General features: G+C 37.2%; 1 protein-coding gene across 4 annotated transcripts in view; it reads left to right on the forward strand.

Annotated features, from left to right (window-relative positions):
* The window catches only part of LOC107089352 (kazrin-like), a 149,690-nt gene that overhangs the window by 124,483 nt on the left and 2,913 nt on the right, over positions 1-22,294 (forward strand). For 3 of the 4 annotated variants that reach the window (XM_015382089.1, XM_015382090.1, XM_015382092.1), the window contains 5 exons: positions 15,481-15,672; positions 16,877-17,013; positions 18,435-18,605; positions 20,861-21,041; positions 21,191-21,324. In XM_015382089.1, the coding sequence (XP_015237575.1) occupies positions 15,481-15,672; positions 16,877-17,013; positions 18,435-18,605; positions 20,861-21,041; positions 21,191-21,324 (815 nt within the window). The remainder of the gene's footprint in view (positions 1-15,480; positions 15,673-16,876; positions 17,014-18,434; positions 18,606-20,860; positions 21,042-21,190; positions 21,325-22,294) is intronic. The other variant, XM_015382091.1, reaches the window with a different exon arrangement.

Genomic DNA, 22,294 nt, shown 5'->3' on the forward strand with positions numbered 1-22,294 from the left:
TGGATGGATGGATGGATGGATGGATGGATGGATGGATGGATGGATGGATGGATGGATGGATGGATCGATCGATCGATCGATCGATCGATCGATCGATCGATCTTTTATCCTTCTAAAACCAGTGGTGGCTGGTTGAGTTTTCTCCAGGAGGGAGCTGTAAATTCAGAATAGATGTTTACCAAAAACCAATCTAACGTATGCTAAGTTATTGCACCAGTATATTTATATGAATGCAAAAAACATTATAAAAACACTTTATAAAAACAAAACATAATTTCATTTACAGGTTTACTTTTTTTTTTACATAAATCTTGATCTTTTGAGGCTTTGTTAAGGCAAATCTGTGCTTTGCATGGTCCAATATTGTATCACAAACCTGAAAAGAATTATGTACCAGTTTAACATTGGGGAAGCTATTAGTCAGCTTTATATTTTTTTAATATATGAAGACTATTTATTTTCTGAAAATGCATTTATTTAAGAGCAACTATGCAAATTAACAAACATCTAGAAAAAGTACACTAGATGATATTATTTTCCATGTAGATCCGATATTGTTCATTCTTCTTTGCCACTTCTAAAAAGTGCTTTAAATCAGTCCTACCTGTCTTTATCCATGCTGGGTCAGATCCTGGCGCTTGAAAAAGGAGGCAGGGAAAGCAGAATAAAGTGTAAGCCTCGCTACATGCAGTTAGCCAAGCCTTCTCGTTAAACCAGGACCTGAAAGCGACAGTTCTTGCACCAGAGCGGCGCTCTCCTATACCTTTGTATTGCAGAGGAGCTACTGCGCATGTACAACTTTTAAAGAGAGTCAATGGGCAAAGATTTTTGCGATGGAATGACGCTTCACTAGTAATTAAAGATCAAATATTTTATCTGGCACATCTAAAAAAATATTAATGTGTTTAGAAATATTTTAAATGTTAATTTAAAGTTAAATTATAAAAAAAATCATGTATCTATTTTTTATGTCTTAATCAGGGTCATTGGGAGGGTGGGGCTGCACCCTAGCACGCTCTATTGTCCAGCCGCCACGACAGCTGGCACCACACCATCAAGCCCTCTTTATCTGAGAACAAATATATTATAAACAAAAATTAAAGATAAAATGGGGGATTTTCGCAAATTTTTTTAAAGACCTGGCTTCTCCACTTAAAAAAAAATGCACATGCACGACTCTCTACCCGCTCCTGGGAGGGAACGCCTATTAAAAGTGTGTGAGCGCATGAATGAGCCCATTTCTCCTCGTGCACACTCTGTTTAAAAGTTTCTGTTTGCATCGCTCATACAAGCTTATTTTCCAAAAGAAGAGATGCAATTTTTCCACTACTGCATGTCAGACTCATCAGCGGTAAGTAAAAATGGGGATTAGCACGTTGGACGGCCTTACCTTAACATATTACCAGAATGTTTGACAATTAGGAGGACCACTTATTTTGATGATCCACCCGGAAAAAGAACATCCTCCACTATACCTTTAATATTAACTCTTTCTCATATATTGGGATCCTTTTAAAATTCACATAGAATAGAATATCAGAACAAGGATATCAATTAATATCTGAGTGATCTAAACTGAAAAAAAATGTTTTAATACATGCTACACTATGACCCAGACAGTCCTAGAGATAACTGCTGACTTGACAGTGGTTTAGCAGAGTCACTGCCACCTTCTACAAGCCTGGGAGCGAAAACCAAAAGGTCAATGATGATGAAGATGCTAAAAAAGTTTCCATTTAAATGTCCCTTAAATAATTAAAATGAGAGTTCCCATCAGCTATGTTAGCAGAGATGAACACTTTATGTACTTAAGTCATTGCTTTATGTATTATTTAACCTTTTGATTCAAGATTTACTTTTTTTTTCAATGATCATTTAGAAGAAAGGTGAACCTACAGAGATCCACATGTGCAGTATGCTTATGTTTTTCGTCTGTACTAAATCCCTTGAGAGGTTTTTCCATCTCTGGTGAATTCCTGTTGCTGCTCCAATATCATGAGTCGTTTCTATCTGAGAGCCTCACAGCAACTCCTCACATATGAGCCTTCAGGGCATCGAATGGTACATATTATGATTGAGGTACAGTTGATGCTGTTACTCTCAGCATCACAGTTCTCAACAGAACCCTTAGATATTAAATCCCTTAAATCTTAGGTTTTTTATTTGATTCTCAGAGCAAGGTTATTTGTAATGATTATGATTAGGTGCTGTGTTTAACATTGCTTTTTACCTTCCAGTAAGCTGTTCGAAATCTCAGAAAATAACATTAAAGCTGCACCGACCACCTAAACAGCACGCTTTGAATATAAGCCACTTTTCTGCAGCGCCTTAAGGGGACGGATCAAATCATGTTAGTTTTCAGCGCTTCATAAACTGTATTTTTCTGAGTCTGGCAGATGTTTAGTCTCTGCTCAAGATTCAAAACAGAGACGAGGCACAGTGCCATTTTGTTCCTCCTTGGTTTACATGGTCTCTGTTGACTTATTCAGTCGGTGTGGTTTTATTGCTCCTTTGCTACTAAAGACTTTGCAGACTTTTTTTTTTTGCAGCCAACTCTTTCACCGGTTATTTATAAAGACAGTAAGAATAGTCAAATGCTGCCTTTTTGATTTTATGAGCAAACAAGATTATAAACAAAGGCTTAAATTGTTGATGCTATTTAGATGTTCCTGTCTGCAGATTTTGAGTATGACATCTGTTCTGTTTTTTTGTTTTTTTCATGTTGGTTTCGACTTTGGAGTGGTTACAGCTGCATGTGTACCAAACAGATTTGTGGTTGCATCCACCCATTTATCTTGCTCTGAGTCTGTGGCAAACACATAGTTAATAATCTGTATGAGACAGTGCTCACCAGATTGTAAGCCTTTGTTTATCACCATTCTGTGCTTCGAACTTTGCCCTCTTCGATATTAAATGCACTGTTTATAAATATAGATATACACCCGATTGCTGTGCCTGGATGTCCAGTATTGGCCGATAGCAATATCATACCGATATCATCTGTTTGAAATTGATGTGTGTGTGTAAATATGAAGAACTGCATACTACTTGGATGTAAAATAATCATTAATATTGCCTACCTGGAATGGGTGACAATAGTTGAATAAACTTTTGGCTCTCAAAATGGTATCGGTGCCCTACTGTAGTACTCGCCGATACCACCATTTTAGTGCTGGATCGGGGCCCCACCCGATACTGGTATCGGTGCAACACTTAGGGAGATAGATAGATAGATAGATAGATAGATAGATAGACAGACAGACAGACAGACAGACAGACAGACAGACAGACAGACAGACAGACAGACGGACAGATAGATAGATAGAGAAGAGTTGTATGTGTATATATTTATATTGTTATTATCTTGTGTGGTTGGTTGTGTATATATATATATATATATATATATATATATTAACCTGTAACAGGAGCGTGTAACAAAAGTAATTTCCCTATGGGATTATTAAAGTATTTTGATTCAAATTAGTGTGAAGTGGCTTTAAAACAACATAGGCATGTGTAAGCCAAGACCTGACTCAGTTACACTTGTCTGTCTGGGGGAGTAGGACAATACCCCTGCGTAATTTGAATAAGTTTAAAGAAAGATACCCAAAATGTTTAAACCAGTAACACAGTTTAAAAGGCAATAAAAAAAAAAAAAATTATGTTTGATTCTTAATCTCTTAGAATTCACTTGAAAAGTAGAAATAATGTTGGTAACTGTAAAAAAGGTTTTCAGTTTGACTTTAACGCTAAGAAACAAAACATTGGGAATGAGGTATGTTCATTTAGTGTGTTAAAAAGTCTGGTTTTCTGTGTATGTAATGCAAAAATAAACCAAATTCAGTCTAGTTTTCCAGAAATCTATGGGAGATTTTGATTAGCACAAATTAGATATGTCACCATTTGCTCATTAAAGTGCAAGGGAATGAATCTTTGAGAACCTTTGCAGAGAACCTTCCAGGTCCTTAAATGATCCAAAACCAAGTTTCAACAGCCAGACAATTCAAAAGTACATGAAGAAAAACAAAACTACGAGATGATTGTAAGAATAGATAATGCACTGAAAGGAAGATGGACCACAAGCATAACTAATGATATTTTTATGACACATTCAAAGACCACTCCAAACTAGTAAGTTTTTAATCTCAAATTAAAGCAATGAGGATTTCAGCTCTTTTACAGTTTTCTGGAAGTTATTTCCAGATTAGTGGAGCACAAGAATTAAAAGCTGGTTCTCCATATTTAGTTCTGGTTTATATGTATGCAAGGTCTGGGCAATGGAAACAGACCTTTAGGTGCTGAGACATTTTGACATAGTGTAGCAGCTCTTTGTATTCACTTCTATTTTCCTTTTTTTTTTCCTGAGAAAAGACACAAAGCAGTTTAAATATAATTACTGCTGGTATTTATTACTAATTGAAACTGGAGAAGAAGAACCTTTAGAGCTAGTTGGTTGGGCCTTTTATGCACATAGACATTTTCCCATTCCCTTCAATGGCCAGTCCCATTTCTTCTTTTATTTAAAGGGTAATGTTTTTATAAACTAAGGCTACCTTCTGGAGAAAATATTCATTTTTAGTGAAGCTCCTGAATGTATTAGATATTTAAACGGCCTTGTCCATGTTCTTTGTGTTCCTCTAGTGGCACATCCTTGGCAGTCTGCCTAATCCGCACATAATAAACGTTCGAATCAATTACACCTATCTGCAGTTAGCTCTCCTTCTCTGACCTCAGTTGTAATGTAAACCCAGAGGTGATTAGTTTGTGTAAGCTGTTTCCCAGTGGCTTCTCATACTAAATGGATTTAGACTGTTTGAATTTAGATGAACACACAGTTTTTGTTCATCGATTGTCAGCACATTTACCATGAAGAGAAATGCATATGTCGCAAAAATTAGTTGGCTCTCCTATATATAAATATGTGAAAAAAACAACATAAACATATATATATATATATATATATATAAACAAACAAACTGAGATGATTTAAAAAAGTAAAAGAACGATCAACAATCTCGAGGGTAGCTGGCTAAAGGAGCGTTTGGGTTTATTCCAGAGGAGGTGTGCTCAGAAGGATTGGGAACGTGAAAGGACTGGTGGAGCAAGTCTTCCACATGAAGGGAGTAAATCATCTGCATGTTGAAGAAAAACCCTTTTTCTTCTAACTCCACAGAGCAGACTCCCCAGGAAGGAAACAAGCCTATTCCCTTATCAGCAATAAAACAGAAGTGAAAGAAGTGATTAAAACAAATAACCTCTGCAGGAATGATTTTGGAGGGTGCAGCAGAAATGAGAGTTCATGAGCCAAAAATTGGCACTTTATCTGCAAAACTGCTCTTGTTTTGGATTTGCATGTAGCTGCAGGTTGAACAAAAGCAGTGTTTTACTTACAGACAGGAATAAATTAGATCTATAGCTTTGCTCCAACTTACTAAACACACATGAGAAGTTTTCATCTTAAAGCAAAAAAATCCTGTGAAAAGAGAAGTCAATTTTTTCCAAGAATTCTTAACTGAACCTTTTATTTCCATTTAATCAAAAATATGGCTTAAAATTATTTTAGTAATGAATGTACCTACATACTAGAGGACTAGAGGATTTGGGTGATGAATTACAGATTCTTACAGATTTGAGGAGTGAGCTTGTACCATTTAGCAGTGTGGGGGGGGCTGGGGGGGTTCTCCAGAGAGGTTGTGTCCAGTCGTTTAGAAGAATTTCAGATCATCAAAGCATTAGATCAAATAAGTGTTTTTTCTGGCTCTTGTGTTTTTGTGTTTTTTTGGCTCTGATATAAATATATCCGCTGCTATTTGTGGGCCCCAGCACATTATTTTGGAGCCTGTATAGCCTCCTCACTGAATGCATCACTGCTCCAGATACTCCTCAGCTCATAGTACAATTTAACAATGCGGTGCCAAAAATAAACCTGCTGCTAATGTTGAAAAAGACCCACCAACTGCTGCCTCCCAGAGATGTAGCCAAGCTCTCTTTGGTTTAAAACGCTGCAGGACATCACTGACTAAGTGATTATGGAAATTTGTTCATCTTCTGACTTTTTTATTTATTTGTGTTTTTTTTTTTTTTCGTTTTTTTTTAACAAAATATATTTTGGAAGCTGTTTAACCACTTTGATGAAAAGCATTTAGGTCATACTACTGTCTTTATTTTGATTTGTCTCCAATGGCTAAATGACTTGCTTCTGAAGTTTAATTTGCTTCGGAGTTCAGTTCACAAACCATGCTTTCTTGCAGTTCTTTTTTTTTTATTATTGTCTTGTGGTTATTTTTAATGTTTAACATCCTATCTGAGGCCTGTGAATTTCCAGCTTTAAATGTAGATTGATGAACCACAAGTTGTTTGGAAATAGCTACATAATTCTAGATCAATGGGAAGCAGCAACTGCTGCTAGAGTGTCAATGTTGTCTTTCCTTTAAAAGAGAAATGGCTTCTTCTCATTTCCACCTGCAGTTATTGGATTTCACCAATAATGACAATTTATCTTAGATATTCTATTTTAAGGATACTAGAGCATAGAATGGACCAGATGGTTTTATTATTTTTTGAACAAGTGATAATAAATATATTAATACTTATCAATAAAATAAGAAAAAAATATTATTTTTTCTTATTTTATTGCCTGTATCTATTGGCAGAAAATTGTTCCACTAGGAACAGTTTGAATTGCTCAAACTAAAACTGTATTTGAGTAATTTGAAAAAAGTATGCAAGGTTTGAAGGAAACTGAATTCAGTGGTTTTTAACTGAATTAAATAACTTTGAAAATGTATTTCTTTTTAATGAACGTTTAAGTTTTCTGTTTTTAATTTAACTTCAGTTTGAATTGAACTTTTTCATGTGTCAGACAGCCAGGTCCTTCAGCCACAGAGTAATCAAACCCAGAATCAGTGATTAATGCTTCACATCAGGTTAAATTTCTTAATTTGAGTTGAAGCAGTGGAGCTCAGTGTACACGAGCGTGGTAGATTTTATTAATTATGTCAAACGAACATGAAAAAAAAAATAGAAAACCTTATGTAAAACTTTATTTGCTTAGGCCAGCTGTAACAAGTACCTAAATTATAAATCAGCATAAGGTGCATTTGCTGTTGTGTTACTCTGCATTTTTCCACCATGTTTGATGGGAAACATGATGGTATGGTGAATAACATAGTTGATGACATCTTCATGACTCACTAACACTCCCAATCAGAGTCATTGATTCTGTGTTTGATTAATCTTTGGCCAGAGGACCTACGTTTTAAATTTTCAAAGTAAATTAATTCAGTTTTAAAGCAGTATATAAAGTCTTCATTCTGTGCAACTTATTTCTAAACCAATGCACTTAATTTTAAACATGAATAGTTATTCAGTCTGAGCAATTTTTCCTATATATCCTCTAAAACACAGTAAGAAATTCAGTTGTTGTCATGGTTTAAGAAACTTTTTAATCATATGATAACCCATTTACTCAACAGCTTTAAGCACAAAGATGATACTGAGGAAAAGGTATCAATTTTCCATGCAGATGCTCCAAAAACAAAATTGTGTTTTGGAGGGAAATAATCCCACGATTAGGCATTATTTAGAAGCATGTGTGACTGATCTGTTTAAAATCTCTAAGCAGTCCATCTTCTTGTTGTTGAGACAGTAGAGTAAAGGTCAGAGAAACATCAGTCTACGACTCATGAATGCTTAAACACATCAGCTTCATATTACTGAGGCAGGCTCTGCATATTTCATGAAATGATGATACAAACACCTTTGATTTGTGTAATATCTAACCCATTTTTACTTTCTTCAAACATTTTTTGTTCTGGTGTGTTGACTATTTATGGATAGCTGCATGATTTTCTTACGAGGAACTAAAAGAAGGGGCTGTTTTTTTTTTTTTCAAAGTAACCTCAGCGGATCTGTATGCTGGTTATTACAGACATTCAGTAGAAATATACTCATTTACTGGCACAAAATGATCTGATCAGCGATCTGAACAGAAGTGCAGACATAAAAACCTCTTCATTTTTATTCATTTCTAGAGTACAACCTTGACTTGTTTTAATAATGAAATCAGCTTTTTTTGTTGTTGCAAAACTGCCTTTTTTAGCTTAGGAAAGAGGTAAATGTATCCTGTAATGCTGGTTTAGATCTTATCTATCCTTCTTATGCTGCTTGTCCGTTAGAATGTAACTCCTGTCTTAAGCAGCCTATGGGTGAAAGGCGGAGTACACCCTGGACGGGCTGCCAGTCCATCCATAAGAGAAATTTAGAAACCTAAGAGTCATGTTTTTAGACTATGTGAAGAAGTCAGGTAATCTGTAGAAAACCCACACATGTAAGGCAAGATCAAGCAAGCTTAATGCAGATAGACCCCAGGCTAAGAGTCAAACCCAAATGCATAACAACAGTGCTACAAGCTCCACCACCATGCAGCCCAGTTTTGATCCCCTTTAGTGGAGAAAACTCTAATTGTGGAACCAGTTCTCAGTCTCCAAACCTTTCCTCCAGTCCTTAATGTAAGCTGGGGAATGAAAGGGGGGCGTCGTTCGGGTACAGCCTGTTTAAACTCACCCGTCAGGATCTCATTGAGTTTAACATGTAGTCCCTGTAGGCACATGACTTTCTATACATTATTCTCAAACAATCATTAGTTGATTTTCTGGTATTTATGTGTCTTCTGTTACAGAGTTGAGTTTTTGCATCTTTTGCAGATGGTCTCACATTTTACCATAGGATCCACTAAAATACGTCAAAAAATTCAAATTGAGTGATTGATTATGAGATGGCCAGATGAGATCAATAAAGATCTTAAGTTCTAAATTATTATTATAATTGGATTCAATAAGTCTTGGTTGTTCAACATTGAGGAGCAAATGTTTAAGCTTCCTCCTTCAAAATGCAGAGTAACGAGGTTCTGATTGTGAGCATGTGATTCCATGCACCTGTGTGAGATTTCATGCATTTTTGAGTGGTAATGAATTTGGAGATGTTCTAAGTTTTTTCTCTACATTTTTGATAAAGAAATATCCTCGAAATCCAAAAAAAAAAAAAAAAAATCAAGATGCATAATTCACTGCATACTGTGTATAAAAAAAATATTATTATCTAATCTGAAGTAATGAAAACAGATCCTGATCTGTAGAGCTGATTGGCTCTGTTGAAAGCAAATCTTGTTATTTATTAAATTCCCTCTGTGTTATCTATTCTGATTGGGTTTCTCTGGTTCTTAAATGATATTTGAGAACAGCCCTGATTCTTTTCGAGTAATTACTCAGAGTGAAAGTGAGGCAGATGTGACTTGTTTCAAGGTAAACTTGTGAAATAAGAAGCCGGTAATCAAATAATTTAGCTCATTAGTCATACAGAAAAAAATGTCAGCTCAATTTCACTCGATGAGGCTGACAATTTGAGTAATCAGTACCCCGACATACCTAAGTATGTTTGTGATTTCATACTGAGCATCTGAGCTAAAAAACATTTATGGATTATAGGGGAAAACGATTATTAGAAAGACTTAAGATGCATTTCACTTTTTTTTTTTTTCACTTTTTTTTTTTCAGATCGTCTGCTGTAAGAAAAGTTTCTTGTACTTAGAAGTTTCCATATCTTTCCTAAACACCTGTCCTACTCTCAAGTATTAAGAACTGTTTTGATATAGGTCCAACCTAAGTAAATATTCTCTTTGTGAAAAATTGTGTGGGAAAAAAATCTGCATTAAATGACAGTGCTTTGATGTTTCTCTGCATCAGAACAGCTCTCAGTCCGTTCAGTAGAAAGCATTACCTTTTTCATGTTACATGGCTGGATTACATACCATGTCACCCTTTTTGCAATGGTAGCACAATGCAAAGCATGACTGACTGAAAAAAAATCAAAGCGGTATAATGACACATATGGCCTTTAGTCTTATAATAATGCAGGAGATTTTATTAGATATGTTTTTCCTTCTGTTAAATTCCTGAGTTTATACATGTCTGTGTAGTATTTAGAACTTTATTAGATCATTTAAATTATGTGATTTGGGCCTAATGTATTTGGTAACCTTTTAAAAGCTTCTCACAGTGGTATGCTGGAGCGTTGACCCATTTCTCCTGACAGAACCGGTGTAACTGGGTCAGGTAGGAAGGTCGTCCTGCTTCCAGTCCATTTTGTTCTCCTCCACTGCCCTTTATTTAAGATGTTTATGATGAAGCAACAATCCATACCCTAAAATACTTTACTGTCAATAGAAATTGTGAGCAATGAAATTAGCTTTGCTTTTAGCTACAGTTAATTCATGTATATTTACCTTTAACTTATTTTTGCAACAATATTTCTTGAGCTGAAGACCAACAAGCAGGTGTAGCCAACTGAGAGGGAGATATTTGTTTAAATTTAACTTGGTTAAAAGAGACTGAAAGGTATTCATATCCTGATTTACAGCTAAGCTGTGTAGTTTTCCATCTTCTCCTCACCAATAAAGAGTACAAATGGATTACTTGGATATCATTATAGGCTGAAGCAAAGCAAAGCACTGACAGGAAGAGTGTTATCTGATCGCTGAAAGACAAGGTTATCCTAGTTGTGGATCGTTATTTAGGGAATGTAGAAAACTTTGAACCTATCAACATCTTCACCCGGTTGTTTTGTTTGGTTTTTGTTTTCTATATGGCTGTTATTGCATTAATGATCCATGTTGTGTTAGCTTACTCCTTTTTTTCTTTCCTAAAAATCAGAGCCGTGCTTTGCAGCTAAATATGCAGTGGCTGTTAACTGAGTCAGTTTAGATAAATCTGTTGTTAATACCTGCATTACAACATGCTTGCAATATCACCACTCCTTGTAACACCAAGATAGTGTTTTCCCATTTATTTTAAAAGTTATCTTGCTTTTAAAGAAGGGGTAAAGTTATGTTTTTTCTGTTTTGTTCACAGGTAGAATATATATAACAATTACTAAAAGCTTTTAGGATATGGGAAAGTTTAAAGTAGGGTTTAAAGCAAAAAGTGTGATTTGTCCTTTTTCTCTATCATGAGAGTCTCAAAATGTGGGGAAGTCAAATAGAGAAAGCCCAACATTTCACAAATGTAGCAGAAGACCATCCATAGATCTGAGTAGGGGCGCTGCATGCTGTACCATGATACAACTGTCGGTACTTGTACCTACAAGTTTGGAGAATAGAAACAGGCAGAACCAGCACCTCTAGATTGCACATGAAAAAATCACTAGGTGGACTCACCATAATTACACAGATTTGTTATTGTCAGTGAGTCCGAGGCAGAAAACTGACAGCAGTGTACATCACATCTCCTCAGGGCAGAACAGCCAGCTGCTGCCGCTGCACCGGCTTTCATCACCTGTTGGCACTCTGCTGTGGTTTACTTTTTAAGTCTTTGACAATTGTGCAATTATTCTTTTATAATTTATAAGATAAAATTGTGACTGACTTAAACTTTTAAAACAGATGTATAGGATATCCATTAGACTTTTAAATCTAGTCTTTTATAAAGCTAACATCAGCTGAAACTATTGGCTTTATGATGTATCTCAGCTGATCCGTGGAAATAAACTTGTTTGTCCAAAACTTTTTATTTTTTTAAATGTTTCCCAACTAAATATTACAGTAAAGCATTATACCAAAACCAGATTTGGTATTGCAGCTTGTTTATAATACCTCCAGGAAGGGAGCTGTCCACCTTGGAAGCAAAATGTAAATAATAAAAAAAAGTACAAATTCAGTAAAGTTTTCCTCCCTCTTCTCTTCGTGTTTCTGTGGCTTTTAGCATCTTGGACAGTTTCATTTGCACCGGCTGCTACCACCATGAGACTATTGAGCAACATAACTTTATATTTCACCTGTAAAATGACCTTATTACACCTGATGGACTGTATCAGCAAACAGACATTGCAAATCTTTTTTAATGGCAAAAGTGCTTTGCTGTAATGATATTCTGCATACTGAAATAATGCATTTTACCTGAACAATAGCATGCTATTCGCTAAAATTGTTATAGTTATATCCAAAGTTAACTTGAGCAGTAATTGGTAGATAAGAGGCTCAAAAATCTGGCTTGTTTCATACTCCTTTTGGTCAAATGCTTTGAATATAAGTTATTTTGTTTATTTCTAGACACCTGAGCCATAAAAGGTCAATTTATACATTGGTGCTAATTATTCAGTGTAATTAAAACCAAATTAGGTTTGAAGACATTTGTTTGCAAAAGTTTTCTTCTTTTTGATGGAGTCAGAATTATTACATTTGTCAAATAACATACAGCACATTTTCTTTCACTCATGTGTTAAAAAATCCTTATTAGTAAAAAAAAAAAAAAGAATCAATTAAAATCGGAAACAAAAGAGAAAACGCTTCTGATTTTCTGTTGCTTTTTATTGTTGTTTCAAATTTTTTACTCTGGCAATTTAAAAAAATTTCTAACGATTTTTTTTATGGTGAGACAGATTTCTGTTTGATAAAAATTGTCCAGGAAATATTTCCAATAGTTATTGCATAAGCTCTTTTTTAAGTGACCTTACAGAAAGTAATCAAAGCAGAATTTACCAATAGTTGCCTTAAAGTTGCAAATAACCGAAATGGATAAACTACAAATTTTTTTTTTTCGAGGGCCAGATTTACTACGTTTTACCAAAGTAGCGTTTCTTGTTAGGAAAGCTCTTTATTACCTAATCAAGGAATCTTTGTCAGCAAACTCACCCCGAAATAATGAACGTAAAAACTTTTTGCTGCAATGCATTTTGGTCAAGCCATTAAAGATTAGGTTCCATTTTTCCATTCCAGTTAGTCCTAAAACTATTTTTACTAAGTTACTTTTTTTGCAAAAGAGGAATAACTTTAAAGTTGCTGTCTCATCCGTACCCAATATTCCAGCCCAGTGCACACGAGGCATCTTTGATCCTTCATGTATATAAATAGAACCACTTTAATCCTTCATAGCATTCACAGCAGACTAGTTCAGCTCTTTGACCACCAATCAACACTTTTCCAACCCTCACTTCACCTTTCCCTGCTTTCTCTATGGTCTAATCACAAGCTTACGGCCTCTATAGCCATAAGCTCTCAGCTGCGCTTCAGTGTACGTCTGTGTGCATTTTGACAGGGCTGCAATGGAAGGGGAATAAGGTTAGCTGTTCCTGACCGGCTCTAATGAGAGGCTTAAATCTGGTGTTCATTCAATCCACCACTGCTGTGATGAAAGATGAGTGGCTTTTCTTTTCGTGTGGGAGGACTCTAATAGCCTACCTATCTCTCTCCACCACTCCAAGATCAGTTCATCCAGAACCCTGTAATGATGTTAGCACAACCAGTTTTTGATCAATTAAGACTGCTCATGAAGGAGAATCTGTTGACAAAAAGAATCGGTTAAATAGACCAAATTAATGATGAAAATGAAGTGAAATGAAAGGAGACATGGGATATTTCTAAATATTTCCTATTTAACGGGCTGAACAGTGGAAGATGCATTTACATTCACCCTCTTTATATCTGATGTGTTGCAACAGTATTATGTTGTTTTTGCATCTATCATTTTTCTTTTCATTTGTATAAACAACAAATCATTTTTTTTTTAGATTTGTTTCATGCTATATTTTAGCCTCAAAAATCGCTGTAAATGCTGAATTCACTCGTACCTAGTCGCAGGGAAAGCAGTCTCACACTTCCTGCTCCCCAAACACTTCCTCCAGCTCCATTCAAGGAAGCCTCCACAATCCTTTCGTGTTTCCTGGTATGTCCCCTGGGACTCCTTCTGGTGGGATGTGCTTGGTCCAATCTCCTGAGGGAGGCGTCCATTTGAAAAAGATACCCAACCACCTCTTCTGCCTCCTCTCAAAGCAGAAGAGCAGCGGCTCTACTCCGAGCCTCTCAGATAAGCAACCTCTTCAGTGTATTTCAAATACGGAAGCTCAGTTTAGCCTTGGAGAGAGTGAGAAGGTAGACCCAACAGTAAAGAGAGAACTTAACCTTTTGGCTCAGCTCTCTGTTCCCCAAGCCGACCTGCAATCCGTCCACATCACATTGGCAGCAGCATGGATCCGTCTTTCAATCTCTGCATACCTTCTTCTCTCCATACGTTCATTTAAAATTTGGATTTATATGAAAGTCATAGACAACAATGGCGAAACAGCTTAAAATGTGCGTTTGGCTGACAAAACTATCTGATGTTTAGGGAAAAGGTTGGAGACGCATTAATTAGAACATTATGAAATTGGGAAAAAATCCTCATCTTTTTTTTTTCATTTTGCTCTCTTATTTGATCTGTAATGGCAGGAGCAGATCAACAGTCATATTACAGAAGCGTACAGATTTCAAAGTATCAAAGAAAGCCAAAAAGAAACCTCCAAAATGCTCTGCATGATCAAAGGAGGTGCCATCACTGTCCATGGCGAAAATATGCAAGAGTGAATCCAACCCAGAAGAGGGACATGAAAGATTGTTCTGTCTCAGACTTGTCTCTTTCAGTGGCATGCAGCACTGGCTGCCTGGTGGGTTTTCCACAGAGCTTCCATGACAGAGAGCGATGGACTGTCCCTTCCTCTCTTATCGGAGCTGCTGCAGTCCCACAGTGTCTGGCTGCTGGCCTGCAGAGACCTTCTCTCATTTTCTATCATGCACATACACTTGCTGCGGTATGTTATAGTCCTCTGAAGCTCTCTATATAAATTGTTTCTGTAAAACTTCCTCTCATTTGATCTACTATGGAAAAAAATCAGCCTTGCTGTATTTTATTTAACTTTCTTGTGCATTTTTTTTAGGAATCATACTCTCCATTTACATTTACAGAAATCTCTCAGATGATGTTTTCCAGATTGCACATGCACTCAGTCACATTTCCAGAATTCCTGAATTTGTCATTTCAGCTTTTTTCCTCTACCAGTTGAATGTTTTGGTTGAGTGCCTTTTTTCATTTTTCTTCCTTTTTATAAAAAGCATACGTTCTCCTGGAACAGACCTTCCACCTCACGCTCCCAATATAAATCATTATGACACTGTTGCCGGTATGGGTTTCCTTTATTGGACGCTTTTTTTTCCCTTTGTTTCTGTGCTTTGGCTGTATGAGCTTGTCAGCCAGCACAGCCCGATGAGATCACTCTTCATCTCACAGTGTCGTCTCCTTAGTTTCCTGCTCCTGATTGCTTGCATGCACTTTCCCTTGATGGCTGGGAGGCACAACAAAGACGAGAGACAGAAGCAGAGGCAGAATGAAGCCTTCATATGCTTTTATTTGTTATTTATTTACCATCGTCAATAGATTCAGCCCTGAATCTGTTATTTATGCTTTTAAAAGACCTCTATTTGTATTTTAATTGTGGAACTGTGAGCATTAGTTGTGATTTGTTTTTGAAAATTTCTGCATAATTAAATTTGAACAGCCCTTCTTGAATAGTAGCAGATTTTTTCGCCTTTTCTTCCACTATTAGAAACTGCTGAGTCTTTTGTGTTACATGCATGTCTCTGAATGTTATAAATTCCTACTCTCTTCCGTCCCTCAGCGTTACTGCGAGAGGAGGTGGTACAGCTTCAGGAGGAGGTCCACCTGTTGAAGCAAATGAAGGACATGTTGAGCAAGGACGTAGAGGAGACCCAGGGCGGCTGCTCTGCCAATCTGCTCTCCGCCACTGAGCTCAGCGTCCAGCTGAGGGACAAGGAGCAGGAGCTGGACCGTGCTAAGGAGGCCTTACAAGGTCAGGAGCCTACATGGGCATCTTGTGTCACCTAGTTTTGTTGATTTGTTTGCAAACACAGCTGGGATTCGAACTAAATGGGAATTTTGGTTTCTAATGTTTTGTCATAATCCTTAGGTATCGGAATTTGAGACAAAATGCCATCTTTGTGCTTTTTTTACTCCAAATCATTTTATTCAGATCAGACCAGAACAGCAACATGTTTTCACTTCACTAAGCAACAAAAAGCATGCCTTATTAAGAATAAATGTAGATTATTTGCAAAAGTCACACATGTGACACTAACTCTATTCAGTTTGTTTTGGTTTATTTATACAATGTCAGTTCTCAACAAAAGTCAGCAATTATGTACTTAATTGGATCTTAACTGTCTTTATGCACTCATGTTTAAAGTGTAGCTGTTCTTAGAGGTGGGTGGTGTCCTTGATGGAGAGCCAAGCTCACTTTAGCTGAATTCTAATTTTATTGACATTATTAAATCAGAGAGCAGAGTGTTTTTTCCTCCTCCCTGTGAAATGAAAGATTTTGCTTTCTAGGAAAGAAAAATTACAATAAGATTAAATTAATTCAACTCAAAGTGGCTTACAGAGGCAGCGATTGTATGTGGTTTGCTGGTTTTCTCTACAGATCTCAGCGAGTTGCAGGTGCTGATCTGCATGCCTGGTAACCGTCACTTAACTGCTGCAGAACAGGTTTAAGGGTTCAGCTTGTAGAACATGGAAACAGTGATCATCAGCAGGAGGAATGCTCCCGGAGAGGCATGCGTGTTCTGTTATGAAAAATACTGGTTTCAGACTTGAATTATTGTGAAAAGAGCTCTTTGCTTTTTTGCTTGAAGAGTCCCACCTGTTGCACGATTGCTGCAAAGCCTCTTGGTCTCTGTGTGAAACCATCACTCAAAAAGACAATCAGATGTTATCACTCCTCTTAGGAATGAGTCTCCACATGCTACCTGAAGATGGTGTTTCAGATAAATCTATGTGTCCAACTGTGCCTCTTGTATTTTGTGTTGATTACCTGCTATTCAGATGGTTATTTTTCTCATTTAAAATAAAACAAATTGCAGCCAAAATTTTTATTACCAGTAGACACAGTGCCACCCAGTGGCTTTCTGCCTTAGTTGAAATTCTTTTTCGAAGTGAAGTGTTGCATGGACTGTGAAGTTGCTGTTCAAAGTGTAAAAGTATTGGGTTTTGTGCCATAGCCATGAAAGCGGACCGAAAGCGGCTAAAAGCTGAGAAATCGGAGCTGGCGAGTCAGATGCAGCAGCTGTATACAACACTGGAGAGCAGAGAAGACCAGCTGAGAGAATTCATCCGGAACTACGACCAGCACAGAAAGGTAGCAGCCCAGCTGAGGCATCCACATAAAAGCACTGCAGCATGTTTAAGATATTTCAAATTTTAAAAGCCCCTCAAAAGGTTTTTAGATCCCTTAAAGTTTTCCACAATGTGTCTCCATGGAAGCACAATCTCTTATTTATTATACTACGGTTGTATTTGATAGACCAACAGAAATGTAAATGTGTTTAACGACACGGCATGTGTTCTTATTCATTAACTTTGATATTTCAATAAAATCCAGTTATTAAGAAAACTAATGCTACACGTTACCCTGAACACATACCCAGTATGAAACATGGTGGTGGCTGCATCATGATGGGGAGATGTTTTTCTTTTTCAGAGACAGGGAAGCTTGCCAGATTTGATGGTAAGATAAATGGATAATAATGGATAAGTATAACAATTCTCAAAGAAAACTTCTGAATACTTAAGAATTGGGTTGAGTTTTGCCTTTCAACATAAAAACAAAGCTACAGTGGAAGAGTTTATATTGAAACATGTTCAGGTGTTATAAATATATAAAACCTTACGTTAAGTTCTCACATGGAATCTCAATAAAATAAATGAAAGTATGCATTTGTACCGTAACAATGTAAGAAGTTCAAGGCTTTATGTTCATTTTAAACCCTGTTTTTCAATCATTGGTATAATATTAACTGTATGTAATGTTTCTCTAATGTTTATTTTTGTTGTGATATCTGTATTCATTGCTACATAATTTTAAACCAACATTATAAAAACAGGGTATGATTACTGTTGCAAGAGTGGTATTTTACAGAGTGATACACACAGGGTAGAAATCAATGGATTATGAATCCATTTTTGCGTGACTCATTATTAACATGGCAATACAATCCAGCTGAATATATTTTCATACTTTTCCCAAATTTTATGTTTTACCTACTTTCCTACCAACATATTTTTTTCCATTGAGAGTTAAGCAGGGATTTCTAAAAGATAATTAGACGATCTAAATGAAGTATCATTTTAAAACAACAAAAAAATATTTGTCAATTAAATTTTTTTTTTTTAAGAAAACCGGAAGACTCTTTATTGACCTTTCTTAGTAGTAGTGAAAAGTAGTGACCCACTTTTCCTCTGGAGTTATATTTGGTGATGCGTTTTATGTTGGAAGGTATCAAATCAATATCTGTACTCTGCTTGTGTCACTACAACATATTAATATTACTTCCCCTCAGTCTCAACATGATAGTAGATTAAAATATTACTTAAATTCTGAATCCTAAAATAATTTTGGACTTAATTGATAAGATGCTAATTAAACAACACAACAACAAAGCTGTAATTCCTGGACGGCATGTTGTGTAGCTGTGCTTTTTAACTGTGTTTGGAACTCCTCTGATTAATGAAAGTGGTTTTGGTGTTAATCAGTGAGTGTTCTGTGTTTGCCCTCCACAGGAGAGTGAAGATGCAGTCAAAGTCCTGGCAAAGGAGAAAGATGTGCTGGAAAGGGAGAAGTGGGACCTGAGGAGGCAGACCAAAGAATCCACAGAGCAGGCCAACATCCTGCGCTCTCAGATAGACATGAAGGAGAACAGGATTAAGGAGCTGGAGGCCGAACTCACCATGGTGAGTCAACGTGATCGTGGACACTGCATGAACATTAGCAGGCACAGAGAGAACACACCATCAATTAGATATTCTGTCAGTATCTGTGAAGTGTTGAAACCATAGAGTGACTGGTTATGTACACTCCTCCGGGTAAAAGGAGAAATGTGTGTGTTTTTTATTCTGCAGTGTGTCAGCCCCTTCTTGGTACAGCTGTCACTCTGTGTGCCATTAATCTCTCCTCCCTGTCGCGAGTCACAGCCACCCACAGATCCTCACATCAAGCTGCAGAGCAGATCTGATTTGTTGCCACATCGCTGCCAAATCTGTAGCTAAATATCATTCTGTCGAGTCTTATTTTATTCTCCCCCTTTTCACTGGGTTCCACTGAGAGGTTTTGAAGATAAAAAATACTTGGAAAGATTATAATATCATGGAGAGGGGATTTTTTGTAAAGAGGTGTAATAAGGTACTGTAAAAACATTTGATGTCACGTATCATCGCTTTATGCGTCTTTAGGCTGCTTTTGATTTCATCTTCAGCTCAAAATGTGATCTGCTACAGATTAAATGCCACTTTCCAATTAACTATAAATCATTTATTTATCGAAGGGATGCTAAATACACAAGATGAGCTAGTTTACGCTTCATTTGATAAATAACTTTAAATAAGCGGTCTAAGATCAAAGTCAACAGCAAGGGGGTTTACAGAGTTCACAGAGAGCATCTTCCTCAATATTAAAGTCATACATATTTTAATTAGTAAAAAGAAGAAACATTACAAAGTGGATTTTTTTATTCATGCATTTTTATTTAATGTTTGGTTTCTTCCAAGTGAGTAAATACCCCAATGTTACAACAAATTTCATTATATTTCATTAAGATAGGAAGGGATGCACCAAGAAAAGGTATTCCAGATTATCCCTGAAAGGTCAGGGAGGAAGATCTTATGAATTTTGATGCAGGTTTAGGTTATAAATCAACATCCTAATCTTGGAACATCTTGGAGAGCAGAAAATAAAGCTGCACCCTCAGCCCTTCCTGTCCATGAAGAAACATGGCAGCAACAGCATCATGCTAAAGTCCACAGGAAGATGTCTGGAGATTAAACCCAGTAGGGAACCATCTTTCTCTCCCTACTATCTAGTTGCTGTCGACAGAGGCCACTGGCGCTACAAATGTTTGAAAAATAAGCATCATGATGTATTTATACTAGCAGTTTATCATAATTACCATAGCACCAGATTGAACCTCTGACAGTTTCTTTCATTTAGTGGCCACGGCAGTTACTAGTTGGTTTTATAGAGCAATTAAATTGTTTTTATTATTTTATTTTATTATGTACCATGAAAGCTTTGCCTAAATTGCATTTTAGTTTAAATATAAAAAAGTCTTAACTTTAATCAGTTTAATATAATTTATATTCTTTTAACCCAAAATTGAATTTTGAATCCTTAAAGGTATTGTGGAGGATTTTTACACATTTTTTAAAAGACCTGCCCTCTCCACGCGTGCAAGAGCTTGCACGAGCCCATTTCTCCTCGTGCACACTCTGTTTAAAAGTTGATGTTCTCATTGCTCATACAAGCTTACTGTGTCTGTCCACCCTAACCCCTAAATCCCTCAATCATTATATAGAGTGGGGACTATATAGTGGACTTTATAGCAAACTTGGTAAACTTACGGTTGGTCACGTAACCCCTCCTCCACTGCGCGGTGCCTACGCCATCTTTGTCATTGGTCGTCGCTGTCAGGTAGCGACAGCCTTTGGTGACAGCGGGCCGCTGTGACAGCAAATTCCATAATGCTTTGCGAGGAGAGCTTTCCGTGCAAAGCATACAGTAGCCTCTCTTTGGTTCTCATACACTTTGTAGACACTTTTTCCTCTTACGACCCTTGGCCATTTTCAGAGAACCATGGTAAGAGCACTGTCTGAAACCGTAGCTCACCACACATATACCCCTGAAAGTGTGCATGCGCAGAAAAAGAGCTAATGGGACGAGCACATAGGACGGCATTATGTAAACATACCACCAGAATGATTGACAATTCAGAGAACCACTTATTTAGATGATAAATAGGTAATAAAAGAATGTTGTTTACAGCTTTAATGTTCTTGGAGTTTTTCTAGGAGTTTGTACAGTAGGGTAATGAAACTATAACTAAGTACTTTGCGGTTGGTTTGGTGACTTAAAATCCTCCGTCTGAATGTAAACCAGACTGGTTTTCTTTGACTCAAACTCTATTTCAACACTTTTCTATGTGCTGCTCTTCCAGGCAAAGCAGTCTCTAGCCACTCTGACAAAAGACGTACCCAAACGGCACTCTTTGGTGGTGCAGCCGGAGCCAGTTGTAAATGGCAGTCAGGAGTGGGTGATGCAGGCCGACTTGCCGCTCACCGCCGCCATCCGTCAGAGCCAGCAGACCCTCTACCACGGTCACAATGCAGACCGGCAGGGTAAGCTCTCTGCACCTCTATTATCCTGCACTTTCTCCATGTTGCTTGGTGTTCCTTTAATCAGCGAACTAACACAGGGGTTTCTGGAGGTTTCTCTAACTATGGGGAATTTTCAATGTGTGTGTGTGTGAATGTGTGTGTGTGTCTAGCTGTGGTAAGGATCAGCCCCTGTCACACTCGCCAGCCCTCTGTGATCTCAGATGCCTCAGCAGCTGATGGGGACCGCTCGTCCACTCCCAGTGACATCAACTCACCTCGCCACCGGACCCACTCCCTCTGTAATGTAAGAGATGTCCAGCCCAAGTAACCGCCCTGCTCCACATGTCCGCTCAGTCCTTACCTTTCTTTGGTTTGTGTGTCCTGCTCTGTCCTGTCAGCTTAATGGGTTCGCCCTGCCTGCTCACTCAGTGGTGATTCAGTTGTTTTTAGATAAAATGTTTGAATTTAAAGTGTTTTATTCTACATTTGATTAAATTAACAATGAAAAAGAAATTAAGGTTTTATAGCTCGCAAGTAAAGGCCGCATAGGCAAAGTTTGTCAATCTTCAAATGTTTGTGCTTTTTGTACAGTTGCTAAATAGTAGTTTATTAAACGATTTTAAATAAATAAAAAAAAGTGGGATCAAATCCAACCTGGATCATACCTTGTTGAATCGTGGATTAAGTGAGAATTATCACATTACTCAAAAATTCAGACTTTAGGTTTACTAGTGGCACACAGACATGCAGAATCAAGAAACTGTCCCAGAAGTACAGGCCAAGCAAAATTTCCCCAGGAGTCACCCAAAGGCTCACGCAAAAAAGAACCCAGAACAGCATTTAAAGCTCTGCAGGCCTCTGCTGCCTCAGCTGATTTTAGCCTTAATGAATCAATACACAACGACTGGTGGGAAAAGACATCCATACTGGAGTTCCAGGGCAAAAAGAATCGCTGTTTAAAAAAAGCAAACAAATGCTAATTTTTTCATTTACGAAAACGTATTATTATCAACTTGAAATAAGATCTCTATAGTTTATGTCTGGTGAAATGCAAAAAAAACCATACAGCCAGATGCACACCAGAGTTGATGCTTCGGACTGTTTTCCTTATAAGTACAAACTTCGGTTGATGGCACCATCAATTCTGCTGTTTACCAGAAAACCCGAAAGGAGAATACCTGTCTATCAATGCAAGATCTGATGGATTATGTAGCTGTACAATAATGGTAAATGGCCTGTACTTATATAGCACTTTTTCAAGTCAGGGGACTTGA

The sequence above is a fragment of the Cyprinodon variegatus genome, unplaced genomic scaffold (assembly GCF_000732505.1).
Source record: "Cyprinodon variegatus isolate N-32 unplaced genomic scaffold, C_variegatus-1.0 Scaffold248, whole genome shotgun sequence".
Classification (NCBI taxonomy): Eukaryota; Metazoa; Chordata; class Actinopteri; order Cyprinodontiformes; family Cyprinodontidae; genus Cyprinodon; species Cyprinodon variegatus.